Genomic DNA, 22,841 nt, shown 5'->3' with positions numbered 1-22,841 from the left:
AGTAATAAAATACCAAGTATTAGTGTTATAAATGTACATATATATTTTTTCTAATGAAAATACAAAAAACTTTGGGTCTATTGGCAGGGCTCAATCCTAGGGGCAGGATAAACGGTTGTCTTTTAAATTCCCTCTGCACGCAATAGGATAGCGCTACAGCCAACCAGAGCAGCGAAGAAGGTGAAGCGGAGCTAGCTGATAGATTAAACTTTCACCGTATCCGGTCGGCAAAACTCTGAACACATCTTCCTTTCTTAAGAATGACTTCAGTGCCGTTCTTTGTTCTTTTCTCAAAGAAAAGCTGAACTCCAAGTCTTCCAGAGTCGCAGCCAAAGCCGATTCGAAAGACCGTTGTTCGCCAGCTTCTTTGTTTTTGAGTAGCATGCGGAACCGCCGCAACTCTGCCGTCATTATGTTAAGCCCGCCCACCGACTCAATACACGATGTGATTGGCCTGAGCAGAGTTTGGTTTTTCCAGCTCGCACGCCAACGGAGAGTTGCTAGACTACCCTGACTGCAAATTAGATTTGCTGCAGCTAGGGTGCGTCTAGATTTCTAGGCTAACGCTTTGCAGTTACATGTAGCAAATGGCTATATTCTCACAGTATGAAACAAACATTGAATTATCATCACCTGTGAGTTTTATGGTAACGGTAATAAATCAAAGCACGTTGGGGCATCTGAGCACATGCTGTGAATTTTCTGTATACTGATGCACTGCTGTGTGTGTGTGTTGCTCAGTGCTAACATAAATCAGGATAGCAGGAAGTGAAGGGCATGCAAACATCATTGGACACAGTGGAGTCCACAAGTGAAAATGTGCTCCTTTTTTGGATTTTATTTCTGTTATATAAATGCTATGCAGAAGCAGAAATAAGAAAACCTGATCTTTTGGTTCCCTGGAGTTCACATGTTCATCGTTACAAATGAGCTTACAACACCACTGACTAAGAAATCTGAGGCTTATTTCTGTTTTATTTATTTATTTTCAATTAAACTAGGAAATATTTTTATTCCAGGTTTAATTGCTGAAAAAAATCGGACTTTGTTGACTTCACTGAAGAAAATATAGCCTATTTACGTACTATATGCATACCTTTTAAACGTTTTTGGTCGGTAAGATTAAAAAAGTATATATGTATCAGTGTCACATGATCCTTCAGAAATCTTTCTGATGATTTGTTGCTCAAGAAACATTTATTATTATTGTCATCAATGTAGTTTTTGCTGTTAAACAGTCTTTGAATAGAAAAGTTCTAAAGAACAGCATTTATTTGAAATAGAAATCTTTTATAAAATTATAAATGTCTTTATTTAATGCATCCTTGCTGAATAAAAGTGTTCATTTCTTTAGAAAAATACGGACCCTAAACAGTAATATATCATATATAGCCTACACAGTATGCGTCTCAGCTGTAAGAGCCTGAGCTAATTAAATGCATGAATTAAATCAGTTTTCCTGTGATGTGACTGGGGTTTAGATGCTCTCTCTGTGTATGTGTGTCCTGGTAAACCCTACATTATGGGACAAAATGTCCCCACAAAGATGGCAATATCGGAAATCCTTGTCGTTGTTGGGACATTTTTTGGTGCCTACGAGGAAACTGTGATGTTTTTTGAAAATGTAAACATGCAGAAGGTTTTCTGTTATGGGTAGGTTAGTGTAAGGGGATAGAGTATACAGTTTGCACAGTATACCAGTCATTATATCTATGGAAAGTCCCCATAAAACATGAAAACCCAATGTGTGTGTGTGTGTGTGTGTAGACATGTAAGTGGATTAAACACAGTATGCTATTTCTCTCCCTCTGAGAAAAACCCTCCAGAGACGCAAAGATGCTCTCAATCCTCTCACCACAGGCCTTCAGCCCTCTTGGGAAAACACTGCCGTTAACATAGACCTAGAGGAATAGTGGTCACATTATGGGTTGGTTCACAGAATCCGTTTTAATCAAGGCTTACTGCTCCTTACTCCAAAATGTGTGTTCACCACCGGCATTTAACCAAAAAAAAAACATTAAAACTTAAGGACGATGGAACCAGAAGTGGCTCATTTTCAGGGTTTGGCCTTCAGTAATACATCATCCTTGCACAGCTGCTGCATCTCTCAACAGGCCAAAAGGTCAATAACCTCTTTGTGTCATACAGAACCAATCAGAAATGTAATCCTGCTTTCCTCCGTAATTTCCTCCGCATTTGAATGTATTCCTCCTGAAGAGCAGTATCATTACCCCAGGAAGCGCTTCTGCCTGACTGCTGCGTTCATTTTTGAGATGAAAAATCGCACTGGCTCAGTCAGACGCAGAGATGAATGGTTTGGTGAAGAGATGTTGAATTGTCTTGGCTGAGATTAAAAACATATATTAAACAGCATCTGGTGTCTCAGGGCCTGGGCAGCAGCGTGTGTCGGATGCAGTAGAGGATGCGAGGACCGCTGTACATTTAGATAAGCTATTGTAAATAGAGTCAGAACAGGCTGGCAGCCCGATTGCACTATTACGGGCAGAATCCAAGAGTCTGATATTCGCAGAGCTTATCGTCCGCGGGGCACACGCGTCTGTATGGTTAATGAATGTCTGCCTCTTGCCCTATCACTGTGACTGCAGACCAGGGCATGAGCGAATGAATGGGAGAGCGATCAAGAAAGTGTCTCAGATCCGATGTGGCTTATAGTTTCTCTTCCACACTGTCATAGACTTTTTTTTCTGTCCTTCATTACATCCCTGCTTGCACTTGAAATGTATTGCAATACATCCATATCCTATTTTAGTCTCAGATGGGAAGTCCTTGCAAACGATATTAGTATGTTCAGAATAGCTACCGTCATACTGGCGAAAATGTAACATCTGCTCTGTAAGTCCTTGTTTGATAAAAGCATCTGCCAAATGCATGAATGCAAATGCATGTAAATGTAGTGTTTTTGCTGTAGGCTGAGCCAGAATCTCATATCACGCTATGAGTAATCTAATAATAATAATGTCGAATGTGATAAGTGAACCATAAATGACATCGACCATGATTTCTTTCTTTACTCATGATCAGACTGCCAAATGTTATGACATTTGCAATACAAAATTGTATTTAAAATGCAAAATGACTGTATTAAATTCCCGGTTGATAAATGGACGCCACTCACTTAATTGACGCATTCTACTTTTTGAAAGATTTAGGGCCCTGTTTTAATGATCTGAGCGCATGGAGCAGGTGCACTTAAGGCGTGTCCGAATCCACTTTTGCCAGGTCGGCGAGCCACGCGCATGGTCCAAAAGGGTTGTACCTAGACTATTAAAGGGTTAGTTCATCACCCAAAAATTTAAAGGCGTGGCACTTTAAGGAGTCGTGCAATAACATGCAATAAACCAATCTGAGTCTCATCTCCCATTCCCTTTAAAAGCCAGTTGCGCTTGCACCATGGCGCGTTTGCTGGTGGGATTTGCGAGTGGAAAGACTGAATGCTTCTCCAGAGAGGAATCCTTTTATTTTTAATATTGAAAAATGTGTGTGTGCTGCTGCACGTCCCTGTGTGTGTAAAAAGCAGAGTGTACACGCATTGTGCACCTGTCTATAGGTGCATATTACTAACGCGCCCCTTAAATAACACTAAATATACTGCGCTATTGACTTTAGAGCAGGTTTTTGTTGATCAATGGCGCAGTCGTTTTCAGTTCCTCAAAATAGCAACACACCAACAATGCGCCTGAACACACCTGGTTTTCAGACCAGCACGCCCATGGTTGAACAGATGGGCACGAGTGCATTTGCTATTTATACAACGCTAGACATGAAAATGATAATTGCGTCGGGCTGAAACTAGCAAAAAACACTTGCGTCGCACCTGGCGTTGCATTGTGGCAGGTGTATGATGGGGCCCTTATTGTTACATATTGCATAGTTTTTCACATACTAATTTTACAATTCGTATGCCATTTTGGCATGCTATCAAGACGCATAATCACTTTTAGCGTGTTTATCAACGTTGTTTCATTCTATCCATAGACAGTAAAAGAAATGGACAGAGCGACTCCATAGACTTCAACGGAGGTAATTGAAGTCAGTTAGAAGCACTCACTTCCTGATGGCTGATGTACTGTTCAGCCTCGGACTGAGCTTGACAACGTAGATGTGACGTGAGCAACCTGTCTGACAGTGGCAAGTCTTCTAGTAGTTGTGCAAAGTGAAATCTGAATCACCGAATCTTGCAGAGACAGAGAGGGTGAGCAGGAGCAACTTTTGATGAATGAAGCAGGATCTGCAACATCTCTATCTGCGTTTATGCCTCCACGTCCCCCCGATTGCCTCATAGACAGTAAAAGATTGCCTACGAGCTTCTCCTCGGGTCTATACGGTAATTTTCTCAACAGCACGACACAGTTGCATGTTTATGACACAATCGTTAGCCTATATTTTACAAAAACAGCTTCAATGGGGCGATAGTGTATGATACAAGGTAATGGAGCCTTTCATACATTGTCGTGTTTGTTTAGAAATAAACAATGGACGAATGGAGTCTTTAAACGCCTCAGATGTAAAGATATTCACTGTCAAAGTGAGGCCAAAATGAATGGGAGTCAATGGTATGCTAACAGCAGGTGATGGCTTGGTTAGCAATGGCCGCGCCTATGGAAGGTAAGGTTTCCGGGGGCTGGATTACCCCCTTGATTCTATCCCCCTACACTGCCCCTACCCCTTAACCTACCCATCACACACACACACACACACACACACACACACACACACACACACACACACACACACACACACACACACACACACACACACACACACACACACACACACACACACACACACACACACAAACACACACACACTGCCCCTGCCCCTAAACCTACCCATCACAAGAAAAATTCTGCATTTTTACATTTAAAAAAAAAAAAACATAATTTAGTATGTTTATAAAACCATTTGCATTCACGCGGAATCACACTGCGTAGACATACACGCGGATAGCTCAAAATGCGTACAGATAACACGCCATTTGGCTTTAGAAAGTGGCGTGTATGTTTACGCAAAGTCATGATGTCATGTTGAATTTTAACACTCCAATATGCAGTTTGCACTAAACAGTATGCAAGTATTCCTATCCTAGTGTCGCGTAGCCAAACTTTCAGACAGAACGTCTGGACTCCATAGCAACTTTCATTGGCCAAGGACCGCCCAGTGATATGTAAAGCAACCAATCACAGTTTGTTTGTTCTGCATCACGTTTAGGCGCATGAAAATGTAACATTGATAGCCCTACATAACAGACTGGTGTGTAAAACTGTCTAACATATTTTAAAAAGTCTATGCCGCGAACGTTACATACTTCACACACTTTTAAAAATCCAGCGTTTAGTTTATCCTGATATGTAAACACGATGGCATTCTTTTTCCATGAGAGGGTTTGACTTCATGGCATCTTTGTTCCCAGGTGGCCCATATGCATCAGACTTTCAGCCAGTGGTCCATGGGCTTGACGTCTTGAGGCTGAGACTATTCCTATCCCAACATAGTCAAAGTAGTTGCAGGTTCATGTTAGTATATACTCTTGATATTATAGACTGCTGTACAATGTGTCCTCCTCTAGCCACTCTATTCCCTATGTCTTTGCAAACACTGTCTACAAGTGTGTTTGTGTGTGTGTGTCCAGTGTTTCAGTATGGACTCTCTACTACTTCTTTTCGAGGCAAAAGTTTTCGAGGCAAAGTGCTCTTGACTCATGTATAATTCAGGCCTGTTCACTCCAGTGTTCATACAGTGACCTGCTCCCTCTGACACTTTCCTCATTTCCCATTTTTTTCATTTCACAGTCCTTTTCTTCTCCCCTTCTACTGTGCATGTAACCTAATAGTCTTGGGGGAGAAAAATACTCAGGCTATGTTTGGAATGGGATACTAGTATACTACGTACATACTATGCCTTGATACTATGCACTATCTACTCAACTGTCTTGTTCAGGGGTGTCCAAAGTCGGTCCTGGAGGGTTACTGTCCTGCAGAGTTTAGCTCTTACTTGCCTTAACACCTGTCTGGAAGTTTCTAGTAAGCCTAATAAGACCTTGATTAGCTGGTTCAAGTATGTTTAATTGGAGTTGGAGCTAAACTTTGCAGGACAGTGGCCCTCCAGGATCAGGATTGGACACCCCTGGTCTAGTGTATGAAGGTTATTTTGTCATTCAGCATTGGAAATGAATAGCCCCTCCCCTTTGGCTACGCAAGAAAAGCTGCAATAACTGAGAGCATGAAGTGTCCAACTTCATTTTTTCAGTTAATTAAGTGCTTCATCATTATTTTTGGAGTTTCTAGTGTGTACACACCACTTACACTATTTATACTTCAAAATGGCATAGAATAATGCATAATAAGGCACCCTGGAACTCGAATTGGGATGCACATAGAGGCTTTATTGAAAATCTACTTACTTACACTTTTTTTACACATTTTTACAAATGTAGTATTCCATGCATACTGCAAAAATTGCACATTCGCATACTGTGCACATGCTTAAAAATAGTATGCTATTTGGCCAAAACTAAATATCTAAATTATAAAAAATCGATAATATATTTTTTAGGCTCTTGACACATATAGAGTAAACAGTCCGAACAATAATTTGGGGTCTTATAGAGTCATGATGGGATGCAGTAGATCCGGTTTTCGGTTTCCATAGGACAGCAACCGTAATTAATCTTGCCTTGGGAATTAGCCGGATGTCAGCACAAGTCAGGCAGCAGACGCATTTTTAAAAAGGGCACATTTAATGGCTTCTTGTTTGAGACTGCTGGCAGACCCCGACCACACACTGATCTCTGTCATCCCGAGACGCCTGACGGCCAGCCACACTGCAGCTAAATGCTTTATTTATAAGAGGTTAGAATGTGGCACAGTAGACATTTCGGTTATAATATGAATGGCATACAGAATATGAAACATACACCAATGAGCCAAAACATTACATGCCTAATATACTGTTGGTCCTCCACATGCTGCCAAAACAGCAACGATCCGTCGAAGCATGGCCCTACAAGCCACCCGAAGTAGGGGTGGGAATCTTAAGGCACTTAACAATTCGATCCGATTCTGGGAGTAACGATCCGATTCCCAAAACGGTTCTTAACATACATTTTTGGTAACTAATTATCCTGCTGTGCAAATACATGAACTTTACATTTTAACCAAAATTGGAGCTAAATATGTGTTTTGTTTTTAGTTAGAATATCAGTTTGACAGTATTGCCATATTAAAAATGATTATGAAGATTTCTTTCAATACTTTTATTTTATTAACAAAGTTATATTCAAGATTAACAAGCTCTGAATGAAACATGGTAAGCCATATATACAATTGCAAAGAACAATCATTAAGAATAAACAGTTCTCAATTTACAACTGTGACAATTTTTCAGTTTCTTTATAACATTTTAACAAAATGTTTTTAAAAGCAAAAAAAAGTTTACTTTGGTTAGAGCCACAAACAAGTCTTTAAAACATAGGCTAATGCAGAAGAAAAACAACTTTAGCGCTCGCTGAGAAGCCAAATTCAGAGCTGCAACAGTCATGTTAGAGACATTTAACGAATCACTCACCAAAACGAAGTCTTTGTTCAGAATTTTCCATTCGTTTGAAACATTGTGCAGTAGTTCAGTAATATTCCATAAGTCATTCCAAAAATTATGCCACAGATGTTGGTAGGTTTATGTCCCGGCCACCGCATCGGAGACATAGGAGTGTTATTAAGCATTAATGGCAAGGAAAGCGCCTTATAGCCTACTTGAGCACCACTTCGTTATTTTGCCTCAGAATTTCGTTTGTTGGAAATATTAACTTAATTTAGAAGTGCTTTTGATATTAAAAACTTTGCATTTAATAGGCAAAATACATTTTTGAAATGGGGAGGCAGCCGCAGCGAACGCAGACACAGAGCGGCCAGAGAAACGGAGGAGCGACTGCTGTAAGGCATTTGAGCAAAACTGCGGAAAAACTGCATAAAATGTGCGGGTGTTTAACCCTCTCACCGGGAAAAGTGTCCCCACGGGTGCGACGCCCCTAAGCAGGTCGTAGTTTGTCCATTTTATCTTAAACGAAGGCAATTCACCAGCATACGAACGTTTGCGCGTGTGCGCGCGCACATTGGCCGTTTTAATTGAACACAGAATCGATTCTGAATTTGTGAGAATCGATTCTGAATCGTTGGATAACGAATCGCGATGCATCGATTCATCAACCTTTTCTCCCACCCCTAACCCGAAGGTGTCCTGTGGTATCTGGCACCAAGACATTAGCAGCAGATCCTTCAAGTCCTCTAGGTTGCGAGGTAAAGCCGTCATATGGATCGAACTTGTTGAGGCAATCCTGCGTCACCTGCTTTGGAGGCGGCTCCGGTGAGATGGCAGCTAGGGAATAACTCAAGTCCAGCACATCCCACAGAGACTCAAATTGGATTGAGATCTGAAAAGCTGAAAAACAGGTTTTCAGCCAACGACCCTACTTCTGCAGTGAGTCAACAACTGGCTGATGACCTGAATGAGTTTTACTGCAGATATGAAAATCTCAAAGTCTCACACCCACACCCACTCTGATGGTCTCTCTGCACAACCAACAACACCACCAGTTCAGGAAAAAAGACAAGGAAAGCACCAGACCCAGACACTGTTTCACCAGCCTGTCTAAAAACCTGTGCTGTCCAGCTGGCCTTAATTTTCGCAGAGATCTTTAATAAATCACCGGAGCTGTGCGAAGTCCCTTCCTGCTTCAAATGCTCCACAATTATATTCAGGAACATCTGGACAAACCAGGGCAATACAAGTGAGCACTCCTCCGGACTAAATTAATCCAGCTGTCTGTTCCTAGCTTTATCTGTCAGTTGATCACCAGCTAGTGATCAAGGTGCATCCCAATTTAGGGGCAAAACAAAGTTTGAAATATATGGCCAGCCATATAATGTTAGTGGACATCTGACACCGCCCCCACACTAGTGAGAGCAATGGTTAGATGAATATGTAAATATGCTATGCTGCACGTTTTCCTCTCAATAACTAAATAAACACAACAACCTTTTTTAAAGGTCCCATGGCATGAAATTTTCATTATATGAGGTATTTCAACATTAATATGAGTTCCCCTAGCCTGAATATTGCCCCCAAGTGGATAGAAATGTTGATCGGTGTAAAACCGAGTTCTGGCTGTCTTTCTTTGCCTTTGAGAAAATGACAGGCCAGACTAGCCAATCCTGAAGTCTCCTGGTTTGACGTCCAAGCAGGAACCGTTACCTCCCTTTCCTCCGCCCAGAGAATCTGGCACGCCCATGAGTGAACGCTGGCAGTTTCTCAGTGTTTGGATGTACAAATGAAAACAGAAGTCTTTTTTCAGTTCCTTCTGATCTGTGATCAGTGATTTCTTATGTGTAGCTAATTATTTATTATTCGTGCACACACTGCGGCTTCTCTCTCTCCCGACAAAACGGTGTTTTCGTGTTTTCTATCTTGTGAGTCAGTGTTTTTGTACGTCCTCGTCGCGTCTATCTGTTCTTAAACGTGCATACAGTCATGAGTTTCTGCTCAACATCGGCAGACTCACATCTTTAGAGATAAACCTCACGTTCGCCGAAGCTCTGCCTTCAACATCCCCGACCCCCAGTACTGCATCTGGCCCACAGCGGAGGCACCAAACGCGGCGTGAGATTAAGCAGAAGGGGGGTAAGCGTGAGGGTATCTGGGCTAGGCTAGCCAGCTTTCCCCACAATAAACTGGATTACATTCGATTACTGCTGTTGTGTCTTTGTTTGCGCTGTGTAAGTTACTCAATGCGCGTCACTGACGCTTTTCATATGATTGGAACATATCTAGAAATAATGCTTTAATCAAACTTACTAACTCGTTCATCTCGCTGTAATGGTACATTGCATGTGTTACAAAGTTGGTAGAATAATGATGAAGACGGACTCGGCGTGACTGGGACTCGTGTTTATTCAGAACTCTCCATGCCATGCCATGGGACCTTTAAGAAAGCATAAGAAAAGCATCTGATCATAGCAAAGTGGATATGCTTGTTTGTACAAGCTCTACAGCACTCCAGTAAAGTCACATCACGGTTATATATTACTTTATATAATGGATTGCTTTAAATCAAGCAGCTTTTACCGTATTAAAAATGAAACACAGTGTCAGTGTCTCGTCTCATCAGAAGACAAACTTAATTTTCTACTGTGTGTTCTTGTTTTCACTCGCGGACGTTTCACCTCTACTGGAAAGATTTCCACGTGAAAAAAGGCGGAGCTTTCACGCACACCTATCTATTATGTAATCGCCACAGACCAATGGTAGTTCAAAGGTGTTTACCAGCCGGAGCAAACTTTTCCGGAAAGTTCACTTTGGCAAGCTGTTTCAAACTCCAAAAACGAACTTCGTTTCGGCCTGATTTTGTTCGAAATGACGTCACATCAGATCATTCTTCGGTTTAGCTTGAAGTACACTCACCTAAAGGATTATTAGGAACACCTGTTCAATTTCTCATTAATGCAATTATCTAATCAACCAATCACATGGCAGTTGCTTCAATGCATTTAGGGGTGTGGTCCTGGTGAAGACAATCTCCTGAACTCCAAACTGAATGTCAGAATGGGAAAGAAAGGTGATTTAAGCAAGTTTGAGCGCGGCATGATTGTTGGTGCCAGACGGGCCGGTCTGAGTATTTCACAATCTGCTCAGTTACTGGGATTTTCATGCACAACCATTTCTAGGGTTTACAAAGAATGGTGTGAAAAGGGAAAAACATCCAGTATGCGGCAGTCCTGTGGGCGAAAATGCCTTGTTGATGCTAGAGGTCAGAGGAGAATGGGCCGACTGATTCAAGCTGATAGAAGAGCAACTTTGACTGAAATAACCACTCGTTACAACCGAGGTATGCAGCAAAGCATTTGTGAAGCCACAACACGCACAACCTTGAGGCGGATGGGCTACAACAGCAGAAGACCCCACCGGGTACCACTCATCTCCACTACAAATAGGAAAAAGAGGCTATAATTTGCACGAGCTCACCAAAATTGGACAGTTGAAGACTGGAAAAATGTTGCCTGGTCTGATGAGTCTCGATTTCTGTTGAGACATTCAGATGGTAGAGTCAGAATTTGGCGAAAACAGAATGAGAACATGGATCCATCATGCCTTGTTACCACTGTGCAGGCTGGTGGTGGTGGTGTAATGGTGTGGGGGATGTTTTCTTGGCACACTTTAGGCCCCTTAGTGCTAATTGGGCATTGTTTAAATGCCACGGCCTACCTGAGCATTGTTTCTGACCATGTCCATCCCTTTATGAGCACCATGTCCCCATCCTCTGATGGCTACTTCCAGCAGGATAATGCACCATGTCACAAAGCTCGAATCATTTCAAATTGGTTTCTTGAACATGACAATGAGTTCACTGTACTAAAATGGCCCCCACAGTCACCAGATCTCAACCCAATAGAGCATCTTTGGGATGTGGTGGAATGGGAGCTTCGTGCCCTGGATGTGCATCCCACAAATCAACTGCAAGATGCTATCCTATCAATATGGGCCAACATTTCTAAAGAATGCTTTCAGCACCTTGTTGAATCAATGCCACGTAGAATTAAGGCAGTTCTGAAGGCGAAAGGGGGTCAAACACAGTATTAGTATGTGTTCCTAATAATCCTTTAGGTGAGTGTATATCCTGCATCATCTGCAGGGCACGAGCACGGAGGGGGCCCGTGATTGGCCGAGGAAATGATTGACAATCGATTGGGAGCACCTAAAGTTTTCCTGTTGGGCCTCTCGCCAAACCACACCACGCCCCGACAAATTAAGTGCTGTTATTTACGCTATTGGAGTGCTGCGAGTGCATGGGAAAATCAAAAGCCAGGTGAAGAAACTGCGCTACCTTATTAAACCGTACGCAGTGCAGATTCGCAGATTCGCAGTGCGAGAGCAGCTGGATCGTCTCATGCACAGCGCTGACAAACTCGCTCGGCGCTTTCGCCGCTCTATTGAAGTGATAACGATCGCCAGGCAGTCGCTTTATCCAGCTTAATTTGATACAAGCGCAACATCATGTGTACAGTAAAGGCTCTGTGGCGAAACTAGAACCAGACTGAAAAGCTCTGACCATGTAAACTGAAGTGTTGAGGTAAACAATAGGCTGCTACACGATGGCCGTAGCCAGCTATGAGGTCTCCAAGGTCCGGACCTCTGTATTTTTCCGAGGTGTACATAATAAATGTTGTGGAATAATTGACCAATAGAGTGCTTTATGTACACAGAAGCTGCTGCGCGAGTCGCGCGACGCTTCAGTAAACGGTGTGAGATGCAAGTAGCTAAACTAAACATTTCATATTTGACAGCTGTTTTAGGACAGAAATGTTAAACAATGAAAAGACTATAGCAGCTTTAGGAGGGGAAGAGACAGGGCAAGAGAAGCAGAGAGTGATGAAATGAGGAGAGAGCAGGTATGACAGATAATCTACTGCCCACTAACATGGTTTTGAAAGCTATTTATTATTATTATTTTTTTTAGCCTTGAAACATCTTAAAATACACATATATAGATCAGATAAATCAAAATTTTCTTTTGATGCCCCCCCCCCCCCAATACCTAAAATTTGGGACCTCACAGGTTTTAAAACTCCTTACGGCAGTTGCATGCTCAAAAGTTGTTGCTTTTCCTGGAAACCTGTTTGCTTTGACCTCATATCTGGAGTTAATGCGTTTATGCTGTTAATATGTGTCAGCCTGGAATATTTATATATAGGCCTACTTAATATTAAAATGGAAAATTCAGACATGTTCTTAATCCAGACCTGATCGTCTGGACAAACCAAGGACTTGTGTGAGGATCTTCTTTGTAGACTTCAGTTCAGCTTTCAATACCATCATCCCAGCACTCCTCCGGACTAAATTAACCCAGCTCTCTGTTCCTAGCTCTATCTGTCAATGGAGCACCAGCTTTCTGACAGGGAGGCAGCAGCTAGTGAGAATGGGGAAATGTACATCTAACACCTGCACCATCAGCACTGGCGCCCCCCAGGGATGTGTTCTCTCCCCACTACGCTTTTCCCTCTACAAGAACGAGTGCACTGCCAAAAACCCTTCTGTCAAACTCCTGAAGTTTACAGATGACACTACTGTCATCGGCCTCATGCTCAATGGCGAAGAGTCTGCATATAGGCAGGAGGTTGAGCAGCTGGCTGTCTGGTGCAGTCATAACAACCTGGAGCTGAACACGCTAAAAACAGTGGAGATGATAGTGGACTTCAGGAGGAAAACCCCCAGCACTCCCCCCACTTAGCATCATGAACGGCTTTATGGATGACACTCGCTTAATTAATCATGCAACATAATACGGTCGTGTGACAACTTTTTCCCCGCTGACATTTTCAAATATAAAGCAGTTTTTCCACTGAATGCAGATAAATTTTCAATTTGATTTTCAGTTGGTTTGCATCCATCAAATGTGGAAATAAAACAGTAAAACATTATTATATTATTTGAGCCACGCTTGAGAGGCCAAAGTAGCCTGGCTCCGCCCTCCTACGTACTTCCGCTCAATTTTCTTTTTCCTTCAGCACCCCGTCTGGGATTGTGGTATATTCTCTGGTTTTCTCTGGTCAAATTTTAACCGGTACAATCAGCGAACAGAAGGAGTGGCTGCGAACGATGACGATGATGTCGTGCGCTAGTTTGAGATGACATACGTCACGACCATAGACTGTAAAAATATATGGACGTAGTGTCCGTGATGTCACCCATAGGATTCTGATGAGCAGTTTTGAAGAATTGTAATGCTTTATATAATGTAAAAGAATGAGTTATAAAAATATTCACCCCCCCTCACAGTTGTCATGAAGGGCAAAATTTGCCGTGTAGACCAAAACCACAATTTGTACCAGACTGTAAACATGTTTTAATCTGCTGTAAAGTTGGGCATTTTAACATGAGCTCAATGAGATTCTGCTCCTTCTGGAGTCTGTCTCTAGTGGCCAGTCGATGAATTGCAGTTTAAGTCACTTCCATATTGGCTTCAAGAGAAACTAGAGGAGGTTGCCGCCTGGTCACGACCAAACGTTAGCGATTGGTTATGGCATATCCAGAGTGGCTCTGGGCATATCCAATAGTTTTAAACTTCAACAGAGTTCCTGCCTTCAAGGAAGTAATCGCTTTTCAATGGAGAGTGGCCAGACTCTCTGTCTGAAATGTACGAGAGTCTGGTAGGACCAGGCTAGTTTCAAAGATGGCCGCTGAGTGAAATGACTTGTCTTAAAGGGACTTTGTAGAATGTAAAGTAGAGTTGTTTTAACCCAGCGGTCGGGTTAAATGTTTGCTTAAAACAACCAAATCGCTGGGTTAAAACAACCCAATTGCTGGGTTTGTCCATTTTCAACCCAATTTGGGTTATTTTTAACCCAGCATTTTTTTAGAGTGTAATACTCTAATCACTGCTAGTTGACATGTAGTTGCAAAGTTACTTATAGTTAGCAGAATGTCTAAAGGGGACTGTCGCAATAAAGTTTTACCCCCTCATGTTGTTCCAAATTTGTATGACATTGCTCTGTGAACATATAGATATTTAGCAAAATGTTGATGCTGCTGTTTTCCATAGAGTAAAAGTGTATTATAGTGCAAAAGTCATATAGAATTTAGCTTTTTACTGTTATCTGTTTCAAATTCGCATTGGTGTTTATGTGCCATTTATGTTCTGTGTTTGTCTTTCTCTCTCTGCAGAATGACACGTGGAGTGAGCTGTACTCGTTTGCTGTGTTTAAAGCCATGAGTCACATGCTGTGCATTGGTTACGGTCGTCAAGCTCCGGAAAGTCTCTCTGATATCTGGCTGACGATGCTCAGCATGATTGTTGGTGCCACCTGCTATGCCGTCTTCATCGGACACGCTACGGCCCTCATCCAATCACTGGACTCCTCACGACGCCAGTACCAGGAAAAGGTAATGTAACTGTGTATGAGGTGTTAAATAACGAAGTAGAAACAATTAACTACAAAGCTAGACTAGGTGACTTTTTGCCCTCTTGCGGTTTTAGCATAAAACTTGAATGCCATTGTTGTTTTGACTTGATTATGTTACGATATTATGTTATTGATATTCATATCAGATGGAAACTATATCTTGGCACGGCTATTTATAGGCAATAGGACCAAAGCAGTAATTATTTAAGAGAACTTGCATTTTTACCAACAAGTCAATGCACATCAAATGTGATGATATGTTTATTCATGTTTTATTACGGATATTGTCGCTTTCCCTTTTTGCTTACAAACTCTTTTCGGGTTCAAGGTTCAGTTGCGGCTTCAAGCTACTTCAGCTGCATATAGTGGTAGCATGACCTTCTTTCCTTTATTTACGGATATGCCATAAACATGCATGGAGGAATGACGAAGCATTATGCAGTTTCCTTGGAAATCGTCCCAACAACTAATATATTATTGAATGCATATCATTGTAATTTGGGGTAAGGCAAAAACACGGTTTGGAAGATGGTTTTATGATATAATAGTTTATTTCAATTTTGTTCATTTCGATATAGTACTTCTACCTACTATATTGTGTACTTTGCTTTTAATGGGAATACACTAGTGTTGTCAAAAGTGCCGACCCTAATAACCAAATCGGTACTGAAAGGTAAAAAACGTGATGCTTTGAGCGCTGTTGAGCGGAATTCTAAACACCTCTGATTGCCCATTGCGCTCACACGCTCATCAAATATGTCTGTGATTGGCTACAATGACCAGCGCTTCAAAAACATGTTGTAAATATACATCAATGATGCTTTTCAGAGTGCTTACACAGATACACACGGGAGCGTTTGAATGCATGTTGAATGAAAGCTTGTGCTTTCAAACGCTCCCGTTGATCATTGTAGCCAATCACAGACACATCCGATGAGCACAATGGCCAGTCAGAGGTGTTTACGATTCCAGCTCAACAGCGCTCAAAGCGGCACATTGTTTTAATTTCAGTACCAACTTGGTATCGCGGTCAGTACTTTTGACAACACTAGAATATACATCCTTTTGAGTATGTTGGCAGAATTGGGACACTAGTGTTATAAAATTGCATGTTGATACCACAGACTCCTTTGTCACGTACTGTTTGCATTTGCATGTAAGTGGCAACGTCTGTTTAAATGTATTACAGTCCCTCCAGGATTTCGCAAGATTTTTTTGTGATTTTTGCGATCAAAATGACTGATTTTGTGGTGGTAATTTCCAGACATTTGCCTTTAAAAAAAAAAAATAATTTGGATAATACATTTACCATATTATGTATTATAATAGTCATACATGACAATAGAACAAACAAAATGCACAAATCTAGTTTATTTTGGTATCTTATATATAAAAAAAAGGCTAGTCCAGTGCTGTTCTGTCTAGTTTTAATAACATGATAACTTATAGGGTGGGGAATATGACCAAAATCTTCAAGTAATTAATACAAGTAAACAGTCAGAAATAAAATAAGGACTCATAAACAAATGACAATAGGACAAGTAAATAGTACAACATAAAGATACAGATACAAACAGTGCTTTAAGTTTGAATAGGCTACTGTTTGTTTTTCCCTTGTTGTTGTTTGATTAACATTAACGACACAGACAGGAGCGAGTATGGGCTATATTAGGTTGCTTTAACTTTAAGAACTTGCTCAAAATTGACAGACACGTTCCAAACTTGTTCACTCAAGACATAACCGCCAAGATGGGTATTTAGGCATAATTATGTGTGTATTTGATCGTAAATAGAACCCATTTCGGTGTATGCTACTTATGCGAGCGCTGACATCAAAATATTTTTTTTGCGATTTATTTTGCGGTGAAATTGTGCAGGATCGCAAAAAAATGCAATTTTTTTTTGATTTTGCGTTGTATTCAGCGATCGCGGAACCACGAAACACTGGAGGGACTGTAAAGGGTAGGCAATTGCAGAGAGGCTAATTAGCTTTGAAAGCAGAGCATCTCCAAAGCCACACCTCCTTCAAAACACATGAACACGCACAGCAGAGTCTGCAAAGCTTCACGAGAGTCACGATAAATTACCTCATGTCTCAAAGCATATAACATTACAATAATAATGAACATAAACAACTTACATCTCTTACTTGTACCACCTGACTTCTGCAGATAGGGTTGGGTACCGAACTTTTAAGGGCACTGACCGAATTATGTCAGTATTACCGAGTCACATTAAATAAATCGGTGACAAATTTCGGTACCTGAGAACGCATCTGGTGATATAGACTTGTGCCTGTGAATATTAAACCACAAAAAGACCGGAAAAAGCTGCAGATTCATTTCAGCATTTCATGTTTTGGAGATTCTTTGGAGGAACGGTGGGATCTTATGCCTTCAAAGCTAGCGAGCTATTGCTAGCCTCTCTGAAAATTGCTTACCCTACATTTAACTTATAAACTCATATACAGTTAAAACAGACGCTGTGCTAGCTTTGGCCTCATGAGCCTTGCTTTGCAAAGTCATCAGGAAACTGCCACAAAAGCATTCTCCTCTATATTGCAAGAAGTTGTGGGTAAGGCAGGGCTAAAAACTTGCATGAATGCACAACTTAAAAAAGCAGTTGTCAGTTTTTTATATATATATATATTTCTATTTAGTTTTATTTCACTTTTAGTCATTTTAGCGCTCAAACTTATTTTATTTTTCAGTTAGTTGCCAAGCCCTGTTCCTTGACCTCATGATGTTACTCCTCCATCCATTAAAACTCATTACAGTCGCTATTGTTCCATCAGCCTGCGCAGCTAATGTTTGTGCAGCTGCTGCGGTTTGTTTGTCGCTGTTGCATTGAGTCAGCAACTCTTCAGATGCTGTTGCGTTGATTGGATAATGACTGCTAATGCGACAGATAGTTGCCTTTCTGACTGTGTGTTTGTTTTCACTGCAGGCTCTATTAGCCGATGAGACCGCAGCTACAGCATCAGCTAATGTACTACCCACCGCAGTGCTGACTTGGTCGGGGCTGTCATATTTCTGTGCGTCGTGTTTGTAACAGTAGATTAGACTTGGCGTGGCTTCAGAGTTCCTGCTCGGCCAATCGTTTATCAGCTCTGTTACCATGCAGAAAGATTGGTGGAGGCAATGGAGCACTCCGATTGGTCGATTTGAATAAGAGGGATTGCCTCCCGCTCCGTTTAGCCAGTAATTTGAGTCGTGTATCCTCAAGTGGAGGACAGACAACGTATACGATTTATGTGCGTGTACGTGCGCACAATATTACAGTGTCTCTCTGGACGAGCTAAAATTGATGAGGCAGCAGATTAGTGTCCTGCCAATGTCCTCGTGAAGTTGATGTAGGTGTGTGTGTGTGTGGTGCACTGTGATTCTGTCCTTGAAGGTGTTGTAATGAACTGATGAGAACGAGGAAGGGAGGAAAATAGAAAGACAGAGAGGAAGAAATAGGGGGTTGTGAATAGACCTGTAGGGGTCAGGGACAAGTGACCTGCTACTCTGCTGCTCTCAGTTTGGAAAATGCTCCAAATGAAGAACCTCTTCAGTTTTAAAGGGACAATGTTGCGTTTTTATTGTCTCGTCATTTTGATCGTCTTGCTTTGAGCTAAGTGAAGGTGCTAAGTAATGCTGCCCCAATGCTGCATTTATATGATCAAAAATACAGTAATATTGTGAAATATTATTACAGCTTAAAATAAGTGTTTTCCATTTGGATACATTTTAAAATGTAATTTATTCCTGTGATGAAAAGCTGAATTTTCAGCATCATTACACCAGTCTGCAGTAATATGATCCTTCAGAAATCATTCTGATATGCTGATTTGCTGCTCAAAAAACATGTTGGAAACATGTTGTGGAAACCCTGATAATATATATATATTTTTTTTCAAGGATTCTTTGATGAAACGGACAGCATTTATTTGGAATAGAAATCTTTTGCAAGATTATAAATGTCTTTACTGTAACTTTTGATCTTTTTAATGCATCCTTACTGAATAAAAGGAATAATTTTACTTACTGACCCCAACATTTTTTTAACAGTGTATATTCTCGGTCTCAAAAAAGGACCAAAATGACAACAAAAAAAAACCACCATAAAAGTACTCAATTCAACTTGTGCACTATATAAGTTTTCCCAAGCCATACAGTAAAGAGGCCATTATTTAAAGGTCATGTTTAATTTTTTCTATGCGACAAGACTTTTTCTTACCCCAGTTTAATGTGCAGATACAACCTTCAGTTCAGTTAAATTCACATTTATTTGTATAATACGTACACTCACCTAAAGGATTATTAGGAATACCTGTTAAATTTCTCATTAATGCAATTATCTAATCAACCAATCACATGGCAGTTGCTTCAATGCATTTATGGGTGTGGTCCTGGTCAAGACAATCTCCTGAACTCCAAACTGAATGTCAGAATGGGAAAGAAAGGTGATTTAAGCAATTTTGAGCGTGGCATGGTTGTTGGTGCCAGACGGGCCGGTCTGAGTATTTCACAATCTGCTCAGTTACTGGGATTTTCACGCACAACCATTTCTAGGGTTTACAAAGAATGGTGTGAAAAGGGAAAAACATCCAGTATGCGGCAGTCCTGTGGGCGAAAATGCCTTGTTGATGCTAGAGGTCAGAAGAGAATGGGCCGACTGATTCAAGCTGATAGAAGAGCAACTTTGACTGAAATAACCACTCGTTACAACCGAGGTATGCAGCAAAGCATTTGTGAAGCCACAACACACACAACCTTGAGGCGGATGGGCTACAACAGCAGAAGACCCCACCGGGTACCACTCATCTCCACTACAAATAGGAAAAAAAGAGGCTACAATTTGCACGAGCTCACCAAAATTGGACAGTTGAAGACTGGAAAAATGTTGCCTGGTCTGATGAGTCTCGATTTCCGTTGAGACATTCAGATGGTAGAGTCAGAATTTGGCGTAAACAGAATGAGAACATGGATCCATCATGCCTTGTTACCACTGTGCAGGCTGGTGGTGGTGGTGTAATGGTGTGGGGGATGTTTTCTTGGCACACTTTAGGCCCCTTAGTGCCAATTGGGCATTGTTTAAATGCCACGGCCTACCTGAGCATTGTTTCTGACCATGTCCATCCCTTTATGACCACCATGTCCCCATCCTCTGATGGCTACTTCCAGCAGGATAATGCACCATGTCACAAAGCTCCAATGATTTCAAAAAGGTTTCTTGAACATGACAATGAGTTCACTGAACTAAAATGGCCCCCACAGTCACCAGATCTCAACCCAATAGAGCATCTTTGGGATGCGGTGGAACGGGAGCTTCGTGCCCTGGATGTGCATCCCACAAATCTCCATCAACTGCAAGATGCTATCCTATCAATATGGGCCAACATTTCTAAAGAATGCTTTCAGCAACTTGTTGAATCAATGCCACGTAGAATTAAGGCAGTTCTGAAGGCGAAAGGGGGTCAAACACAGTATTAGTATGGTGTTCCTAATAATCCTTTAGGTGAGTGTATATGATCAAACATACAGTAATATTGTGAAATATTATTACAGCTTAAAATAAGTGTTTTCCATTTGAATACATTTTAAAATGTAATTTATTCCTGTGATGAAAAGCTGAATTTTCAGCATCATTACGCCAGTCTTCAGTCACATGATCCTTCAGAAATCATTCTGATATGCTGATTTGCTGCTCAAAAAAACAGTTTTTGCTGTTTCATATTTTTGTGGAAACCCTGATGCATTTTTTTCAAGGATTCTTTGATGAAACGGACAGCATTTATTTGAAATAGAAATCTTTTGCAAGATTATAAATGTCTTTACTGTAACTTTTGATCTATGTAATGCATCCTTACTGAATAAAAGGAATAATTTTACTTACTGACCCCAACATTTTTTAACCGTGTATATTCTATGATTATCTGTTTATCGTCATGTCTCAAAAAAGGACCGAAATGACCACCATAAAAGTACTCAATTCAACTTATGCACTATATAAGTTTTCCCAAGCCATACAGTAAATAGGCCATTATTTAAAGGTCATGTTTAATTTTTTCTATGCTACAAGACTTTTTCTTACCCCAGCTTAATGTGCAGATACAACCTTCAGTTCAGTTCAATTCACATTTATTTGCATAATCCATATTTCACTATACATATCATTTCAAAGCAGCTTTACAGAAAATGCATGCGCCTGCATTGCAATTTAGAGAAATCAGAGGTGCAAGTAATGGATTTCAGAATTGTACTTATTCTGTACACCGATCAGGCATAACATTACGACAGGTGAAGTGAATAACACTGATTATCTCTTCATCATGGCACCTGATAGTGGCATATATTAGGCATATGTTAGAAGCAGGAAAAATGGGCAAGTGTAAAGATTTGAGTGAGTTTGACAAGGGCCAAATTGTGATGGCTAGACGACAAAAACTGCAGCTCTTGTGGGGTGTTCCCGGTCTGCTGTGGTCAGGATTAAAAGTGCTCCAAGGAAGGAACAGCGGTGAACCGGCGACAGGGTCATTGATGCAAAACAAGCTATTCTTCTATGGTGTTGAGTACAATGTTTAGCAACGTCAAGTTACATTTATTTATATTTTAATTTATTCAGAATGTTTCAAAGCAGCTTCACAGTAATAAAGAAACCAACAGTATTCATGTTGCAAAGTTCATTAGTCATGCAGTGAACTCGCAGCTCTAAAAAAGACAATAGTGTCATTACTCAGAATCAGCTCAATTTAGTTCAGCGTCGCTTCAATCTAGTTCAATAATAGTGCAAAGTTCATCAAATGAAGTACACATTTGTTAAAGTAACTCCTTTTGTGTTCCACAGGGAATAAAGCAATCTGCATGAGAGTGAGTGGGTAATAAAAACTGCATGATTTTCATTTTTAGGCTGAGCTGTATCTTAAGGTGATCATTTATTATGTTCAGACTGTCTGTGCCACTTCGCACTTGAAACTCGTACCTGAGCTGAATGCATTACGAAGATAAAATCGCAGATGACATGACTCATCAAACAGCAAAAGATTACGCTTTCAAGCTGGAAAAATGTATGCAGTCATGCAAACTAGTGCTGTTAAATGAAGTATATGAATGACTCGGGACACCTCAAGTTCAGACTTCAGCGTCTTATGAGAATTGATCAGCGGTTGATGAAAGAGCGGCGGGTTAGTTCTCTTAGAGAGACCTCCATTGATCGTCTATGTCTTTGCCTCGGGCGTGTTTTGGACACACACAGTCCTTTGAAATTTCATGCCGTGCGCTCATGCAAACGCATAACACACTCACAGTACCGGAAGAGGAAACATGTATTTAATTCATATGTCACGTACTGTATGTTACATTGAACGATGCTGTGTGCGTCATAGCCGTGAGCTACCTCACATTCAGCTCAGTGATGTGCCGACTGCTGTTTTTGCTCGCTATGTGTGTGTGTGTGTGCATTTGTGAGCATTGCTTATTTTTATCGCTGCTATAAAAGTGTGTTGACGCCGGAGTCCTAAATCTGGAAGGCCGGGAAGCGGTCTGGATGCTAAAAGAGATTGACAGAGCCGGAAAGATTGGAACAGGTAGAAGAAAGACGCTGCTCTGCTGTCTCGAAGCAATGGAGGCACAAACATGGCAATGGCTTTCTTAAAATAAGATGCTGCAATCTGATTGGCTGACTTTGTGCTGTTGCAATGGTTTTTAGATGTGCACATCCCAGAAATAAAAAGGTCATTTGACCCTGAGGGCATCTAAAGTTCTTCTTAGATACTATTTTCATGTTTTCCAATTTAAGAAAAAAAATTAAGATATTTTGTGTTCTCAAATTATTTCTTTTTCCATACACTCTGAAAAATAAAGCTTCCAAAAATGTTTAACTGCAATG

At 40.9% G+C, this 22,841-nt stretch overlaps 1 protein-coding gene across 1 annotated transcript in view; it reads left to right on the top strand.

The window, feature by feature from the left end:
- Window positions 1-22,841, top strand: part of LOC307128106 (potassium/sodium hyperpolarization-activated cyclic nucleotide-gated channel 2) — a gene marked incomplete at its 5' end in the record, with an annotated part of 103,537 nt that overhangs the window by 37,092 nt on the left and 43,604 nt on the right. Inside the window, one exon of the mRNA XM_079819704.1 lies at window positions 14,731-14,949. Within this exon, the coding sequence (XP_079675830.1) occupies window positions 14,731-14,949 (219 nt within the window). The remainder of the gene's footprint in view (window positions 1-14,730; window positions 14,950-22,841) is intronic.

The sequence above is a fragment of the Gobio gobio genome (genome assembly GCF_949357685.1).
Source record: "Gobio gobio genome assembly, chromosome: 6".
Lineage (NCBI taxonomy): Eukaryota > Metazoa > Chordata > Actinopteri > Cypriniformes > Gobionidae > Gobio > Gobio gobio.
The sequence above is the reverse complement of the archived record's forward strand: the minus strand, read 5'-3'. Positions and strand labels throughout refer to the sequence as shown.